The sequence below is a fragment of the Dasypus novemcinctus genome, chromosome 8 (genome assembly GCF_030445035.2).
Source record: "Dasypus novemcinctus isolate mDasNov1 chromosome 8, mDasNov1.1.hap2, whole genome shotgun sequence".
Taxonomy (NCBI): domain Eukaryota; kingdom Metazoa; phylum Chordata; class Mammalia; order Cingulata; family Dasypodidae; genus Dasypus; species Dasypus novemcinctus.
Window position 1 is genome coordinate 24,923,860 of NC_080680.1, and position 18,959 is coordinate 24,942,818.

At 37.1% G+C, this 18,959-nt stretch overlaps 1 protein-coding gene across 8 annotated transcripts in view; it reads left to right on the forward strand.

Annotated features, from left to right (window-relative positions):
* GKAP1 (G kinase anchoring protein 1) overlaps positions 1 to 18,959 on the forward strand; it is a 99,061-nt gene that overhangs the window by 50,687 nt on the left and 29,415 nt on the right. For 5 of the 8 annotated variants that reach the window (XR_009186761.2, XR_009186760.2, XR_009186759.2 and 2 more), the window contains one exon: positions 13,191 to 13,347. The exons of the other annotated variants lie outside the window; for them this stretch is intronic. Coding sequence is in view for 2 of the 5 variants with exons in the window: in XM_071216662.1 (XP_071072763.1) it covers positions 13,191 to 13,347 (157 nt within the window). In the remaining 3 variants the exon portion in view is untranslated. The remainder of the gene's footprint in view (positions 1 to 13,190; positions 13,348 to 18,959) is intronic. 8 annotated transcript variants of the gene reach the window in all.

Consider the following 18,959-nt stretch of genomic DNA (forward strand, 5'->3'; position numbering starts at 1 on the left):
ATAATGGTACACTGTTTGGGAAGGGGTGTACTAAACAGTTTAAAAACAGTTTTAAAGTGGGAGATGCCCATAATCCACAGCCCAACAATTTTACTTCTAAGTAGAATCTTACATATTATTCTAGTAATATGTGCTTATGTGGACCAGGGTTCACACATAAGACTTTTTAAAGCATCATTGTTCATTAAGCCCAAAACCTGTGAAGACCCTAAATGTCCATCAGCAGTGGAATGAGGAAACAAACTGTGCTAAATTTATTCAATGGTATATTAATCAGCTTTGGAAGTGAATGAACTACAGCTATAAACAATGTTAAGTGAGTGGAGAAAATTATATATGGTAAGATTCTATTTAGATTTCAAAAACAAAATTTGACTTGTTTAGGGATGCATGCATAGTATTTTATAAGCAATCAAGAAAGACAAAGAAAGATGATCCCAAAAGTCAAAATAGTCAACCTTTTTAAGGGGGAAGATCAGGGAAGGCTCGCAGCCCTCTGGGGTGCTAGCAATGTTTTATAATTTTACCTTAAGGCTAATTACAGACATAACAGTATAGAATTATTCTTCAAATTGTGCATATGCTTTATATGTATTTTATTTTTTTATTTTTTTTAAAGATTTATTTAATTTCCCCCCCTCCCCTGCTTGTCTGTTCTCTGTGTCTATTTGCTGCGTCTTGTTTCTTTGTCCGCTTCTGTTGTCATCAGCGGCACGGGAAGTGTGGGCGGCGCCATTCCTGGGCAGGCTGTACTTTCTTTCGCGCTGGGCGGCTCTCCTCACGGGCACACTCCTTGCATGTGGGGCTCCCCTACACGGGGGACACCCCTGCGTGGCAGGACACTCCTTGCGCGCATCAGCACTGCGCATGAGCCAGCTCCACACGGGTCAAGGAGGCCCGGGGTTTGAACCCCGGACCTCCCATGTGGTAGACGGACGCCCTAACCACTGGGTCAAGTCCGTTTCCCTATATGTATTTTAAATGCTTAAAATTCCATTTGTCTACCACAAAAGTTTTTTTTCTTTTTTTCTTTTTTCTTTTTTTGTTATTTTTATTATTAGAAAAGTTTTTTTAAAAGGTGTATTTACAAGGCAAATTCATAGACAGAGAAGGCTCATCAGAGGTTACCAGGAGATGAAGGGAGGGGAAGATGGGAAGTTACTGCTTAATGGGTACAGAGTTTCATTTTGGGGTGATGAAAAAGTTTTGGAAATAGTGTGATGGTTGCACAACACGTGAATGTAAATAATGCCACTGAACTGTAAACTTAAAAATAGTTAAGATGGCAAATTTTTGTTATATGTATTTTACTACAATAAAAAATTTTTTAAAGGTATTAGAGTATTGACAAAAAACAATAAGGTACCTAAAACTCTAACGAAAGCTATGTAAAACCTATATAAAGCAAACTGTAAAATTTTATTGAACATCAAAGAAGACTTACATAAATGGAAAAATATACCACCATCTTTGTGGATGAGAAGCCTTATTATAATGAAAGTATCAATTTTCCCCAAATTGATCTCTAGTTTCTTTGTAATTCTAATCAAAATCCTAAAGGTTCTTTTTTTTTAGAACTCATAAAGTTATTAATATAGAGGATCAGAGGCCAAGAAATAGCCAAGAACTAAAGAAGATGATTTCTAATGCAGTGTTTGACATTCAGTAGAATTTCATGTATGCATGCGTCTGTTTTTGATGTCTCTACTCTGTTCCATTGGTCAGTTTATTTTTGTACCAATACCACACTGTGTTATTTACTTTAACATTATAACGTCTTTGGAAAAGCAAGGGACAATTTTTAACTTACAGGGGGATCATCATATTTAAAATATACCTTAATCATGTACAAAAATCAGTTCCACATAGGTTAAATACTTATATGTGAAAGGCAAATTTTATAACTTTGAGAACTAGAGAATATAGAAGTATCTTTTTGACCTAGGGGTAGGGGGAATCTTAAGAAACAAAAAGCATTAATTATAAAATAAAAGAATCGTAAATTGCACTCCTTTCAAAATGTTAACTTATTTTCCATAAAACACCATGAAGTATGTAAAAAGACAAGATACAAATTGGGAAAAGGTGTTTTCAAAACACAGGATTGTAAAGGCTTAGTATCCAGAATATAGTACTATGAAATGATTATTTAAAAAAGAAAATAACTTGGTTGTCTTGTTTTCTTCTTACTGTCTCAGAGAATAAAAATAGAAAAGTATACTCAGGAGATACTAGGTTTTTCACAAAACAGAAAATAGGAATAGCAAACCCATAAGAAAATGCCCACTCTTCTAATCAGAGGGTTGCAAATTAAGACTACACTGAGATACCATTTTTTCCCACCTGCCAGGTAGGCAAAAATTATGAAATTTGAAAATACCAAGTATCAGAGACTATATGGAGTTATGGATTAGTTTACAATGGTGGAAAAATAAATTAATACAAATATTTTGCATAAGTTCAGTGTTCTTGTAAAGTCAAATATTCATTATAGTTCAAGGATTGACAAACTTTTTCTCTAAAGGACAAGATAGTAAATTTTTTAGGCTTTGCAACCCATTCTGTCTCTATTACACTACTCAGCTCTGCCACTGTTGCATAAAAGCAACCATGGACAGTGCATAATTGAATGAGTGTGACTGTGTTCCCATAAAAGACCCCTGATAAAACTTATGACTAAGCAGTCCACTCCTGGGTATACGCACATATGTCATAGGAGCCAAGAAAAGGGAATGTTCATAAGGTTGTAATCCCCACCACCACCACCCCCAAAAAAAAAACCTGAAAAATTAAAATGTTCGTTTTAAGAGGCAAGGGTAAATTTTAGGATGATTACACAGTGACTTACACGGTAGTGAAAAATAATTTATAGCCATAGGCAACAACATGGATGAATCCAAAAGAATGAATGGACTTCAAGTCTCAAAAGACTACATGAGCATGATAACGTGAAACCAATTTTATAAAATTATACTAATAAATCAAGCAAAACTAAGTATTTTTGCCAAAAATGTGTAATATACATAAATCAAGCCTTAGGATCTGATATCCATTTTACAGGAAATATAGGGATTAGAAGTACAGGTTAGGAAAGTGGATTTGCCTCAACTGATAGAACATCTGCCTACCATATAGGAGGTCCAGGGTTCAAACCCAGGGCCTCCTGGCCCGTGTGGCAAGCTGGCCCACGTGCAGCACTGCTGTACACAAGGAGTGCATGCCATGGAGGGGCATCCCCTGTGTAGGGAGTGCACCCGCATTGAGCCGCCTCCTGTGAAGGAGTGGAGTCCCACACATGGAGAGCTGACACAGCGGGATAATGCAACAAAAAAGAGACACAGATTCCCAGTGCCACCGAGAATGCAAGCAAGCAGACACAGAAGAACACACAGCAAATGGACACAGAGAGCAGACAACCAGGGGTGGGATGGGCAAGAAGGGGAAATAAATCTTTTTTAAAAAGTATAGGTTAAATGATATCTAGAGGAAGCAGTCAGGCAGGTAAATCTAGAAGATGGATACTTTGTAGAACGACTGCCTGGTTCCTTCAACAAGGAAGTGTCATGTAGAAGAAAAGATCTGGTTGAGGGGGAAGAGTATTTGAGATTAAAGAAGATTTAAGTAATATGGCCACTGCAATGTGTGAACCTTAATTAGATTAGCAGCAAAAGACATCTTGATTGAAGAAATTGACATGAACTGGGTATATTAAATATTTTAGGTATGTCAGTGATATTGTAAATTGGAAACTTTATAGCTGCATATGAATTTTGCAGTAAAGTATCATGGTTCTATACTGTAAAACACCTAACCAAAAAAAAGGGGGGGATATAGGAAAACCTTAACAATTTTTAAGTCAAATGTATAGTATATGGATGGAATTTTTCATAAGGAAAAAATAAGCAAAATAAAATTATATTGTTTGGATTTATACCTGTAAAATAATAAAAGTGGAAGCGATAAACACAAAATTCAGCATAACAACTAGCTCTTACGGAGGCAGGGAAATAAGAATAGGGCACACAGGTGGGCCTAAAGTATAAATAGTGTTCTAGATTTTTGAGTAGAAAGGTGAGATCATGGGTATCCTTTTTTAAGAAGAAAAACAACTTTATTGAGGTATAATTTACATATCATAAAATATACCCATTTTAAGTGTACAGTAATTTTTAGTAATTTTAGAGAGTTTGTGCAGCCATCACCACAATCTAGTTTTAGAATATTTCTGTCATACCAAAGAGTTCCTCATAAACATTTGCAGTCAATCCCTACTACCACCTTCAGCCCCAGGCAACCACTAATATGCTTTCTGTCTCTAGAGAGTTCTCTTTTCTGGGCATCTAATATGAATGGGCCCATAAAATGTGTAGTCTTTCACTTTACATAATGTTTTCAAGGTTTATTCATACTGTAGCATGTATCAGTAGTTTGTTCCATTTTATTACTGAACAGTATTCCATGTATAAATTTTGTTTATTCACCAGTTGATGGACATTTGAATTGTGTCCACTTTTTTGGCTGTTCCAAATAAATGCTGCTAGGAACATTTGCATACAAGTCCTTGTGTGGATATGTTTCCATTTCACTCAAATGAATACGTAGGAGTGGAATTGCTGGTAGATTTATGTTTAACTTTTTAAGAAAGTGCCAAACTGTTTTCCAAAGTGGCTGTACCAGTTACTCCCATCAGCAAAATATGAGGGGTCTAGTTCTCCATGTCCTTACCAACATTGATACTGTCAGTCATTTTGATTATAGCCCCATTCTAGTGTATAGGTAGTACCCCCTTTTGTGGTATTTAGTTGCATTTACCTCATGGCTAATGGTCTTGAACATATTTTCATGCTCTTTTTGGCCATTTGTATACTTTGATGAAATATCTATTCAAATCTTTTGCTTATTTTTAAGTATGGCACTTGTTTTGTAAGATTCTTTATACATTCTAGATCCAAGTCCTTTATCAGATAGATGAATTGCAAATATTTTCTCCCAGGCTGTAGCTTGCTTTTTAATGTTCTTAATGGTGTTTTCTGAATCACAGAAGTTTTTAATTTTGATGTAGTCCACTTTATCAGTTTTTTCTGTTAGGGATTGTGCTGTTAGTATTCATTTGATAACACCACAGTGGTATCTTCTAGAAGCTTTATAGTTTTGATCCCTTAATGACTGTGAACCATTTTGAGTTAATTTTTGTGTATGGTGTGAATAGTCTAAATTCACTTGTTGGCATGTGGTTGGATATCTAATTGTTTCAACAGAATTTGTTGAAAACACTCTCCTTAATGAAATGCCTTGACACCTTGTCAAAAATAAAATGACCAGGTTTATAAAACTAGGTTTAAAAACTAGATCTCAGTTCTGTTCTGTGTGACTTTACTTATACCAGTATCACACTGTCTTATTTGATTACATTCTTTTTTTTTTTAAAGATTTATTTATTTAACCCCCCTCCCCCCCCCCAGTTGTCTGTTCTCTGTGTCTATTTGCTGCGTCTTGTTTCTTTGTCTGCCTCTGTTGTCGTCAGCGGCACGGGAAGTGTGGGTGGCGCCATTCCTGGGCAGGCTGCACTTTCTTTAGCGCTGGGCGGCTCTCCTCATGGGGCGCACTCCTTGCGCGTGGGGCTCCCCTACATGGGGGACACCCCTGCGTGGCACGGCACTCCTTGCGTGCATCAGCACTGCGCATGGGCCAGCTCCACACGGGTCAAGGAGGCCCGGGGTTTGAACCACGGACCTCCCATGTGGTAGACGGACGCCCTAACTACTGGGCCAAGTCCGTTTCCCTGATTATATTCTTGGCACACAATAGATGCTCAAATTTTTTGTGAACTCAATTTTAGACTTTATTTGCATTTTTCATCAGTTTTACGAACTGTAGCAGTTTGATATAATTGATGAATTCCAAAAAGAAATATTGGATTATACTTGTAATCTGATCTGTACCTGAGCATGATTGAGTTATGATTAGGGTATTGCGTCCCCACCCCTTGGAGTCTGAGTCCCCACCCCCCTCTCACAGATAAAAGGCATGGGAAAGAATAGAGCTGAGGGCTTTTAATATTGGAGTTTTGAATTTGGAGTTTGATGCTGAAGACATAAACTGGAGCCCTGGGCAGTCAACATGTAGAGGAAAGAGAAGCCAGCCCCAGGAAGGAAGAAACCTTGAAGCCAGAGTAAAGCAAACCCCAGGAACGTAGGAACCCAGGAAACCTGGACCCTTGCAGATGTTGGCAGCCATCTTGCTCCGAATAGACTTTGGTGAGGGATGTAACTTATGCTTTATGGCCTGGTATCTGTAAGCTCCTACCCCAAATAAATACCCTTTATAAAAACCAACCAATTTCTGGTATTTTGCCATCAGCACCCCTTTGGCTGATTAATACAGAATTTGGTATCAAAGAGTGGGGAAATGCTTTTGCAATTACTGAAATGCTGGAAGGTTTTTGTAAATGAATAAGGGGTATTGTTTGGAGGAATTGTGAAATGCTGGATGGAAAAGGCCTAGATCACTTTCAAGAGACTGTTGATAACAATATGGATACTAAAGAGATTTTTTATGATGCCTTAGAAGTAAATGATGGGAAGTGGACTTGGCCCAAAGGGTAGGGCGTCCACCTACCACATGGGAGGTCTGTGGTTCAAACCCCGGGCCTCCTTGACCCGTGTGGAGCTGGCCCATGTGCAATGCTGATGTGCGTAAGGAGTGCCATGCCACACAGGGGTGTCCCCCGTGTAGGGAAGCCCCACGCACAATGAGTGTGCCCCATAAGGAGAGCCGCCCAGTGCCTAAGAAGGTGCAGCCTGCCCAGGAATGGCGCCGCACACCCAGAGAGCTGACACAGCAAGATGATGCAACAAAAGGAAATACAGATTCCTGGTACCACTAATAAGAATAGAAGCAGTCACAGAAGAACACACAGTGAATGGACACAGAAAGCAGACAATGGGGGGAGGGGAGGAAGGGAAGAGAAATAAATAAAAAGTAAATGATGAAACTATTATCAGAAACTGGAGGAAAGGCGATCGTGTTTTCAAGTTGCAGAGAATTTAGCAAGATTAACTTCTGGTGTTTTATGGAAGGAAGAAATTGAAAATGGCAAGCCTGGGCATTTAGCTGAAGAAATTTCCAAAGTAAACCCAGAGAATGCGGTTTGGCTTCTGCTTGCAGCTTTTAACAAAATGCTAGATGAGAGAGATATGTTGAGGTTGGAACTGTCAGGCACAAAGAAAACAAACTGATTCTGGAAATTCCAAGCCTCTGGAGATGAAGCTCCCAGATCAAAGTGCCCCATTGGAGGACTTAACTAAACTTGGAACTTGTAAATCAGGATTGAAGATGCAATTATGTCAGAAAGTATTCTGGAAAGTCTTACTGTCTGAAGGCTTGGACTCCTCCTACCTGCATGTTAAATGAACATACTTATTGAGAGAGCTGTACGAACAAAACAACTGTCAGCCTGGAATAAAAGGGACATGGAAAGGAGAGATTGAAGGAGAAAGAGCTTTAAGAGGAAAACCATGGAAGCTGAGATCTGGAATTAGGACATCACCTTGGGCTAAGAGAGGAACCCCACCCATGTGTACAGAGAGGGTGAGTTTGCCCCAGCAGTTAAAGCGGGTGGATATTCCCACCTGATGTTCTGGGGGAGTTTTGCTGCCTCAAGGTACAGAGAGGGTAGAGCACATTCCCCAAGGATTAGGGTGGTTAAGGTCAGCACCCCACTGGTCTGAGAGGAGTGAACCTGTCCCCCAAAGGTTAGGGAAGGCCAGGCAGTCAAGTTGTTGCTCTGAGAGGGTTGAGCCTATATGCTAAAGGTTAGGGGGAATGTTGTCTTCACATCACTGTTTGAGGGGATTAAGACTCTAACCCAAAGATTGGGTCAGGTGTGGCAATCATCCCAATACTCTTGGAGGGAGAGGTCTTGAGCTTGGTTGACACCCAAATGCTTGATGAGGGTGGAACCAAGAAAATGGCCTTGGGCAAGACAGTGGAAAGGGTGGGTTCCCATATGGCCCTAAGGAGAAGAAACCATCTTCTCAAGAATGACTCTCAGACTTTAAAATTGAATGGAGGATGCCCTGCAGGTTTACTGAATTGTAAAGGACCCTTGACTCCTGTTTCCCTCCCAATTTCTCCTTATTGTAATGAAAATATCCTTTTTCTATCCACTTGTGTATTGGAAGCAGATAAATTGTTTTGTAAGTTTCAGAGGTCTGTAGCAGATGGGGCTTTGCCTGGAGCAAACTGTATTTCTTTAAATTGATTATGATATGATTCAGTACTTGCATTGTAACTAATTAAAGGCTTTTTTGAATATTGTGATAATTTTTTGGAATTCAGAGGGTGGAGTGTAGCAGTTTGATATAACTGATGAATTCCAAAAAGAAATATTGGATTGTACTTGTAATCTGATCTGTACCTGGGCATGATAAAAGGCATGGCGAAGAACAGAGTTGAGGGCTTTTAATGTTGGAGTCTTGATTTTGGAGTTTGATGCTGAAGACTTAAACTGGAACCCTGGGAAGTCAACATGCAGAGGAAAGAGAAGCCAGCCCCAGGAAGAAAGGAACCTTGAACCAGAATGAAGCAAGCTCCAGGAACATAGGAACCCAGGAAACCTGAACCCTCGCAGACGTCACAACCTTCTTGCTCCAAATAGACTTTGGTGAGGGAAGTAACTTATGCTGGTGTTGGTAAGCATATGTTTTATGGCCTGGTATCTGTAAGCTCCTACCGCAAATAAATACCCTTTATAAAAAACAACCAATTTCTGGTATTTTGCATCAGCACCCTTTTGGCTGACAGACTAAATTTTTTTGTGTGTTCTAGGATCTAAGCAAGGATAGTATATTGGTTATCCATTGCTTTGTAACAAATTACTACAACCTTAGTGGCATAGAACAACACACATTTATTATCTCCCAGTTTTTACTGTCCAGGGATCTAGGCTTGACTTATACCTGTGTCCTCTACTTCAGTGTGTTTCACAAGGGTGCAGTTAAGGAAGGTGTTGGCATGATTGGGGACTCATCTGAAAGCACAACTGAGGAAGGATCTTTTTCCAAGATCATGTGGTTACTAAAACTTTTTCATCATGCAAAATAGAAATAATTTACCAGTTAGGAAATAACTCCCAATTCCTTCTCCCGCCAACCCCTGGTAACCTCTTATCTAATTTCTGTCTCTATGAATTTGTTTATTCTGGATACTTCATATAAGTGGAATCATACAAAATTTGCAGTTTAGTATCTGGCTTCTTTCGCTTAGTATAGTGTTTTTCAGGTTCATCCTTGTTGCAGCATATATCAGAGCTTCTTTCCTTTTTATGGCTGAATAATATTTCAGCATGTGCATATACTACATTTTGTTTATCGATCCGTCAGTGGACTCTTGTGTTCTTTCCACCTTTTGGCTCTTGAGAATAATGCTGCTGTGAACACTGTCATACAAATATCTGAATTCTTGCTTTCAGTTTTTTGGGATATATACCTACGAGTGGAGTTGCTAGGTCCTAGGGTAATTCTGTATTTAACATTTAGAGGAATCACCAAACTATTTTTCAAAGTGGATGAAACATTTTATAATCCCACTAGCAATGCACAAAAGTTCCAGTTTCTCCACATCCTTACCAATGTTTATTTTCTCTTTCTCTTTTTTTTTTTTTCCTTTCAATAATAACCATCCTAGTGGGTGTGAAATGGTATCTCATTGTGGTTTTGATGTGCAGTTACCTGATGAGTAGTGATGGTAAGCATATTTTCATGTGCTTTTTGGTCATTTTTATATTTTTTTGGAGGGATGTCTATTCAGGTCCTTTGCCCATTGTTTAATTGGGTTGTTTGTCTTTTTATTGTTGAATTAGATACTCAAAATTTGAACTCAATTAGATATTCAGAATTTGAAATTGAATTGGTCAGACTTCTCATTAAATTAAAGAATCTGTGTTCTTAAACTCATCACATTTTTGTCTTTCTTTCCTCTATGTATATATGTGGTTGTGGTTGATTTATTTTTACTTCTCTTCCCCTTTAGTTTCTTATCAGAGTATCTTTTTTTTTTACTTTTTAAAATTATCTTTAGGAAAATCTCATTTTTAGTCATAATAGAAATATTTTACATGACTCAAAATAACTGAAAGCACGGAGTACCTCTTAGGGTAAGCATACTTGTAATAGTAGCAGATAGCAAAAAAACAGGGACTGGGTAGAGTTAGAGTCTTTAATGAGGTGAAATCCAGAAACTGATTAGTTGCTAATGCCATAGTGTTCCTTCCATAGGTCCTCAGCAATGTTTTAAGTATTTTTGTATTTCTTCCTTTAAAATGAAATCTTACCAGAATGGAAATATTTTTATCAAGAAGTAGCCTTAGAGTTATATCTATACCACTTAGCAATAGAATGATTCATTGGTATATCATTTAAGTTTTCTGAGGCCATGATTACTTCATAGGTAAATAATACTTGCTCTATCAATCTTAGAGTTTAAGAGATTCAAGTAAGATGATACTTGTGGAAGTGCTTTGTAAACTCTAAAGTGCTGTACAAAAATTTGTAATGTCATTTTTATTTTTATTAACAACTGGTATGCAAGTATTTTTTTCTTTTGGACACTTTACTTTCAGAGATACTGTGAAGGGAAATAGATTAACAGTGACTGAAATTTGGGTCATTTGTTCATGAATACAATTGAAATGGATAAATGGGAGGCATTATAACTCAAGAATGTGGGCTATATGTGGTACCAGTGAGAATGGGAGGAACCTGTTTTTCTGTCTCTTCCTTCTCAAAAGTAAGTTGGAGAGGAAATGCTACTTTCTCTTGAAGAATGTGTGAAATTTTTAATTTTACGTAGTTGGATAATGTTATAATCTTGTATCTTTATCACAGGTGTGGAATTTATGTATAAATTATTTTTAAATATAATGTAAAATATTGAGTAATACAAAGCTATAGTAATCAAGATAATGTGGTTTTGGCATAAGGGTAGAAATATTAATCAATAAAATATAATTGAGAGTCCAGAAATAAACGCTTACAATTGCCTTCAATTGATTTTTGACAAGTGTACCTAGACAATTCAATGGGGGAAAGAATAATATTTTCAACAAAGGATGGTGAATAGCATGTGAAAAAGTATGGATTTGAACTTTCTCCCACCATCCACAGAAATAACTCAAAATGAACCACAAACCAGGGAGTGGTATGGCTCAAACAATTGAGCATTGGCCTCCCATAGGTTCCAAGTTCGGTTCCTGGTGCCTTCTAAAAAAAAAGGGAGGATGAACAGACAGGTGAGGGAGCCATCTTGGAGAGGGAGAATTTTAAAAACCCACAAACCTAAATGTAAAGACTAAAACTAAAAACTCTTAGAAGAAAATGAAAGAGTACATCTTTGTGACCTTGAGTTAGGCAATGGTTTCTTGTATATGATAGCAAAAGCACAAGCAACACAATGAAAGAATAAACATATTGGACTTCATTAAAATCAAAAACTTATTTTTAATACTAAGGTCATCATCAGGAAGGTGAAAAGGTAACCCACAGAATGGGAGAAAATATTTGTAAATCGTTATCTAGTAACGAACTTATATCTAGAATATTTTAAAAATTCTCACAACTCATTAATAAAAAGACAGGTAACCCAATTAAAAAATGGGCACAGGATCTGCATATACATTTCTGCAAAGAAGCTATACGTATGACTAGTAAGCACATGAAATATTTTCAAACCCTTTAGCTATGAGGTAAATGCCACTCAAACCACAATGAGATAACACTTCATACACATTAGGATGGCTGTAACCAAAATCAGATAATAAAAAGTTTTGGCGATTATGTGGAGAAATTGGAACCTTTATATACTGCTGGTGGTAAAGTGAAATGGTGTCACTTCTGTGGAAAACAGTTTGGCACTTCCTCAGAAGGCTCAACAATGAGTTACAATATGACCACCCTGCAATACCATTGCTAGGTATATGTCCACAGGAATTGGAAACATTTTTCCACACAAAAAAACTTGTATATGAACATTCCTAGCAGCAATATTCATAATAGCTAAAAAGTAGAAACAACCAAAGTGTCCATCAATGGATGGATAAACAAAATGTGGTATATCTATACAATGAAACACTTATTTTTTTTTAGATTTATTTGTTTATTTTTCTCCCCTTCCCCCTACCAGTTGTCTGCTCTCTGTGTCCATTCGCTGTGTGTTCTTCTGTGTCCGCTTACATTCTTTCAGTGGCACTGGGAATCTGTATCTGTGTCTCTCTTTGTTGCATCATCTTGCTGCATCAGCTCTCCATGTGTATGGCGCCACTCCTGGACAGGCTGTACTTTTTTTGCGTGGGGCAGCTCTCCTTATAGAGCGCACTCCTTGCGCGTGGGCCAGCTCACCACACAGGTCAGGAGGCCCTGGGTTTGAACCCTGGACTTCCCATGTGGTAGGCGGATGCTCTATCAGTTGAGCCAAATCCGCTTCCCGAAATACTATTTTGCAGTAAACAGGAATGTAGTACTGGTTTGTGCTACAACATGGACGAGCCTTGAAAACATTATGCTAAATGAAGGAAACCAGTCAACAGAATCCCAAACATTGTGTGCCTCCATTTATAATAAATGTCAAAAATAGGCAAATCTATAGTCAGAAAGTAAATTAATATAAACTAGAGCTGGGAGAAAGTGTTGCAGAGAAATTGGAGTAACTTAATGGATGTGTGGACTTTTTTCTGGGGTGATGAAAATGTTCTAAAATTTGTGATGATGGTTGCCAACTCTTAATATATTAAAAACCATTGTATTGTACACTTTAATGGTATGTGAATTATATGGTATGTGAATAAAAAATGTTTTTTAAAAATCAAGGCTCCCTCTGACTAGTGGGACCTGCACCAAATCTTGGTGTATATTTCCATCTTTCTCTCCCATTTCTCAGTAAGCACTGTTCTTTCCCTCATTTCCCAAATAAGTTATTTTTACTGGCCTAAATAAAAACAAAGCAAAACAAAAAACCAAGTAATACCCATCCCCAAAAATTATGAAGGTGAAAGGACATTTATAAATGTATGGAGATAAGAATCAAATGGTGATTATGTTTTAATTATTGTTTTTCTTTAATTTCTGTCTAATAGCTACCTAGGTTTATTAAATGCATATACTTTTAAATGATAGTAAATCATTCATTTTTAACAGGAATTGAGTTCTTCTCAAACTTTATCACATGATGGAGGGTTCTTCAATAGACTAGAAGATGATGTTCATAAAATTCTTATTAGAGAAAAAAGAAGAGAACAGCTTACAGAATATAATGGAACAGGCAGTTGTACATCTCATGAACATAACCAGGCATGTAAAGTTGAATTTTTCTTAAAATCACAGTGAAAGTTAAATGTGTTTTTTTTTTCCAAAAAATGTAACGAGTAGAGTCCAGTTATTTATAAAATAACAATTTTAGTGTATTATCTTTGTTGTTAATGTTCTAAGATATTTGAGTCAACATAAGTATGTTGTTATTTCATTAATTTATTTATTGAGGTACTGGTAGACCTTAGACATAGTAGTGGGGATATGAAGAGATAGACTTATAAAGAGATCATCATTCAGTGTGGTGAATGTTTTAAGGGAGATTTGAAAAATATAAAAGCAGTTTTGAATAGAAAATGAAATAGGTAACTGCTTGGATGAATTGCAAAGAGTACATGAAGAAGTGACATTTGGGATGGATTTTGAATGATGAATTGTTGTATAAAGTAAGAAAAAGATAAAGACTCAGTACCTTAAGGGCCTAGCAAGAACAAAGTTCCAGAGTTATGGAATGCCTAGACTGAATATTTAGGAAATTGAAAGATTCTGTATCTGTAAAGTATTGAGTGGCTATGGAATAGCGTGACTGGAGAGAGATATTAGATTTAGATTACAAAGGTCCTTTTCTGTGAATCTAAGAAGTTAGAATTTTATATTGTAGACCAGGGATTGCAAAGTAGGATCCACAGATCAAATCTATTACTACTTGCTCTGTTTTTGTTTGGCCGGTGAGCTAAGAATGGTATTCACATTTTTAAAGGACTGTGTGTGTGTGTGTGTGTGTGTGTGTGTGTATATATATATATATATATATATATATATATATATATATATGAGACAAAGACTGTGCAAAACCTAAAGTATTGGCTAGTGGTCCCTTTGCAGGAAAAATTTACCAACCCCTGCTACAAACCAGTATTATATAAAATATATTATTTAATTGGAAAGGGGTATTTCCTCTCCTCCCACTCTTGGATTCATGGGCCAGGAAGAGGTGTCACCTATTCCATGTTCCTAGCTGCCACATCTTAAATCCCATGTGACTGAGAAAATTCTTTCTCTCTTAGACCTCAAAGACTGTGTTTATTTTTATCACCACAACTTCTGGTCTCCTATCCTTCCTCTTAACAGTGAACCTGTTCTTATATTGACCTCTAATTCATCCATAACTATTCTCCCAGTCAGAAACTTCTCAGTAATTAATGGTCCCATGAGCATTTTCCCTTTTCTTCCTGGATTTCCTCTTATTCTCTCTTGCCATTGTGTGGCCTGGACTCACACAGTATTGTCTACCTTTTTTATTCTAATATAATTCCTGGGCTGGTAGGAGTTGCTGGAAAATATTTTTTTAAACAGAATTATACTTAATTATGGGAAGATGGCAGAATAGGAAGCTCCAGACATAAGTCCCTTCTCCAGAAAAGCTATTAAACAGGAAGAAACTATATAAATCAACCGTTTTGAAACTCTGGAGTCCAGTAGAGTACCTTACAGCATCCAGTGAAGAGAGGGAATAGGAAGTTGGTAAATGACAGTAAATACCAGTAATGTACTCTCCACGCAGCAGTTACTATCACCAGTCCCCATTTCTCACAGCAGGCAGCAGTGGGGTCCAGCCCTGGTATAGCTTGCTGGCACCTGGAAGGAACATAAAAATTCAGTTCCACAAGATTCGTGGGGCAGGGGTGGGATGTGGGACCACCGCCTGATTGCAGATCACAGCTTTTCTTTTTTTCCCGATCTTTTTTTTATTTAGAGAAAGTGTACGTTTACAGAAAAAAATCATGTAAAACATACAGCATTTCCATATACCCCCCCATTGTTGACATTTTGCATTAGTGTGGTACTCTTGTTAGAAATGATGAAAGAATATTAAAATTGTACTATTAACTATAGTCCATTGTTTACATTAGGTGTGTTCTTTCCCGTATACCACCCTATTATTAATACCTTGCATTAGTATGGTACATTTGTTAAAATTCATTAAAGAACATTTTTATATTTAACTATAGTCCATCATTTTAAATAGGTAGGGTTCACTGTTACACAGTCCTAGCTATGTTTTTTGTGTTTTTTTTTAAAGATTTATTTTTATTTATTCCCCACCCCTCTTGTTGTTTTGTGCTTGCTGTCTGCTCTCTCTGTCCATTTGCTGTATGCTTTCTATGTCTGTTTGTCTTTTTCTTCAGGAGGCACTGGGAACTGAACCTGGGACCTCCCATGTGGGAGAGATACATTCAATCACTTGAGCCACCTCAGCTCCCAGCTTTGTTGTATCTCTCATTGTCTTTCCTCTCTGTGTCTCCTTGTTGTGTCATCTAGTTGCACCAGCTTGCCGTACCTGCCCATCACACTAGCTTGCTATCTTGCTTGTCTTCTCTAGGAGGAACTGAGAACCAAACCTGGGAACCTTCCATGTGGTAGGCAGGAGCTTAATTGCTTGAGCCACATCTGCTTCCCTGTTTTATCTTATAGTTTTAATTCTAATAACATATATATGACCTAAAATTTCCCCCTTAACCACATTCACATATATAATTCATTGCTGTTAATTACACAATATTTTGCTACCTTTTCCACTATCCATTTCCAAAACTTTACAGTCAACCTAAATAGAAATTCTTTACATATTAAGCATTTATTCCCCCATCTTTACCTCCAGTCCATCCCTGGTAACCTATATTCTTGATTCTAATTCTATGAATTTGATTATTCTAGTTTTTTTATGTCAGAAAGATCATACAATATTTATCATTTTGTGTCTGTCTTATTTCACTCAGCATAAGGTGTTCAAGATTCACCCATGCTGTTGCACAGATCAAGGTTTCATTCCTTTTTACAGCTGAATAAATTCCCTTGTATGTATAAGCAACATTTTGTTTATCCATTCATCAGTTTTCTAGTGTTTGCCTCATGTATTTTGGAGCACCATAGTTAAGTTCATAAATATTTATGATTGTTATTTCTTCTTGGTGGTTTGCCTCTTTTGTTAATATATAGTATTCTTCTTTGTCTCATAGAACATCTTTTTACTTAAAGTCTCTTTTGTCCAATATTAGTATAGCTACCCCAGTTTTTTTGTTGTTGTATTATCTTATCCCATCCTTTCCCTTTCAACCTATTTCTGTCCTTGGGTCTAAGATGAGTCTCTTGTAAAACACATCAAGTTGGATCATGCTTTTTTATCCATTCTGTCAAAGTGCATTCTTATTGGGGAATTTAATCCATTAACATTCAGTGTTATTACTGTAGAGGCAGTACTTACTTCAGCCATTTTGTCCTTTGGTTGTTATATGGCTTATCTTTTCTTCATCTCTCTTTTCCTTTATTGCAAACTCCTTTTCCTCTTTAGTTGATCTTTTGTGATGTTTCTGACTGGTCTCTTTCTCTTTTCTATTTCTGTATATTTTTAAAATAAGCTCTTTGTAGTTATCTTAGAGTCTGTATTACACAACCTACATCTATAATTTACTAATTTGAAAAGATATCAACTTAGCTTCAGTAGCATACATGTTCTTTCTACCCATATCCCTTTGTTTCCCCTGTTTATATTGGTTTTGTCCCACTTTACCTCTTTATATTTTGCATGTCCATTATCAGGAAATATGCCTTTTTCTTGTTCAATTGTATTCTGACTCTTACATGAATTAAAGAATAGAGTTGTTTATCATGGATACAGCACTATTTGGTTTTGCATTTATCCATTTAGTTACCCTTACTGAAGATCTTCATTCTTCACACTACTGTAAGCCACTCTCTTCTGTCTTTTCCTTTCAACCTACAGAATTCTCTTTAGTAATTTTTGCAGGTCAGGTCTTTTGTTGATGAACTCTCAGTTTCTGTTTATCTGTGATCATTTTACTATTTTTGAAGGATGGTTTTGCCAGATAAAGAATTTTTGGCTGACAGTTTTGCTCTTTCACTATCTTAAATTTATCATATCATTACCTTCTTGCCTCCATGGTTTTTCATGAGAAATTGGCACTTAGTCTTTTTTTTTTTTCAAAGATTTATTTATTTATTTCTCTCCCCTTCCCCCCCCCCCCCCCACCCTGATTGTCTGTTCTCTGTGTCTATTTGCTGTGTCTTCTTCCTTGTCCGCTTCTGTTGTCAGCGGCATGGGAATCCATGTTTCTTTTTGTTGCATCATCTTGTTGTGTCAGCTCTCCGTGTGTGCGGGACCATCCCTGGGCAGGCTGCACTTTCTTTCGTGCTGGGTGGCTCTCCTTACGGGGTGCACTCCTTGCACATGGGGCTCCCCTATGCGGGGGACACTCCTGTGTGGCAGGGCACTCTCTGCGTGCATCAGCACTGCGCATGGGCCAGTTCCACACGGGTCAAGGAGGTACGGGGTTTGAACTGCGGACCTCCCATGTGGTAGATGGATGCCCTAATCACTGGGCCAAGTCCACTTCCCACATCCAACATTTAAAAATAAAATTCAAGGAAAAGTAAAACTTCTCCTATTTGCAGGTGTCATGATCTTATTTACAGAAAATCCTGAAAAATCCGGAACAAAGCTCTGAAAGCTAATAAATCAATTCAGCAAAGTGGTAGATACACCCAAAAACCAATAGTGTTTCTATACACTAGTAATGAATAATCAGAAGAAGAATTTTTTTTTAAAAATTCCATTTATAGTAGCAACTAAGATCTAGAAATAAATCTAACCAAGGATGTAAAAGACATGTACACAGAAGACTACAAAACATTGCTAAAAGAAATCAAAGAAGAGCTAAATAAATGGAAGGACATTCTGTGTTTATGGATTGGAAAACTAAATATGGTTTAGATATAAATTCTACCCAAAGTGATTTACAGCTTCAATGCAATCTCAAACAAAATTCCAACAGTCTTCTTTGAAGAGATGGAAAAGGCAGTCATCAAATTTATATGGAAGGGTAAGAGGCGCCAAATAGCCAAAGCTGTCTTGCAAAAGAAGTTGACGGACTCAGACTTTCCAATATTAGAACTTATTACAAAGCCACAGCAATTAAAAGAGCATGATACTAGCACAGGGACCAATGGAATCGAATTGAGAATTCATGAAACAACTCCTAAATTTATGGCCAGCAGGTTTTTGACAAGAGTGCCAAGTCCACTCAATTGGGAAAGATAAACTCTTCAACAAATGATCATGGGAAAAATGGATGTCCATATGCGAAAGAATGAAGGTGGACTTCTATCTCACGATATACAAATCAACTCAAGATGGGTCAAAGACCTAAATATAAGAGCTAGAACTATAGAACTCATAGAAAAAAATGTAGGGAAGCAGCTACAGGACCTTGTGTTAGGTAGTGGTTTCTTAGACTTTATACCCAAAGTATAAGCAACCAAAGGAAAAAATAAAGAAATGGGACCTCATAAAAATTAAAAGTCTTTGTACATCAAAGGACTTTTTCATCAAAGTAAAATGAACCCAACACAATGGGAGAAAATATTTGGAAACCAACTATCTGATAATGGTTTAATATCAAGTATATATATATATATAAAGAATATATAAAGAAATCCTTCAACTCAACAAAAAGACACCCCAATTTAAAAAATAGGCAAAAACAAAAAAAAAAGGAAGAACAAAAATATAGGCAAAAACTTTAGGCATTTATACAAAGATGTATAAATGGCCAATAAGCAAAGGAAAAGATGCTCAGT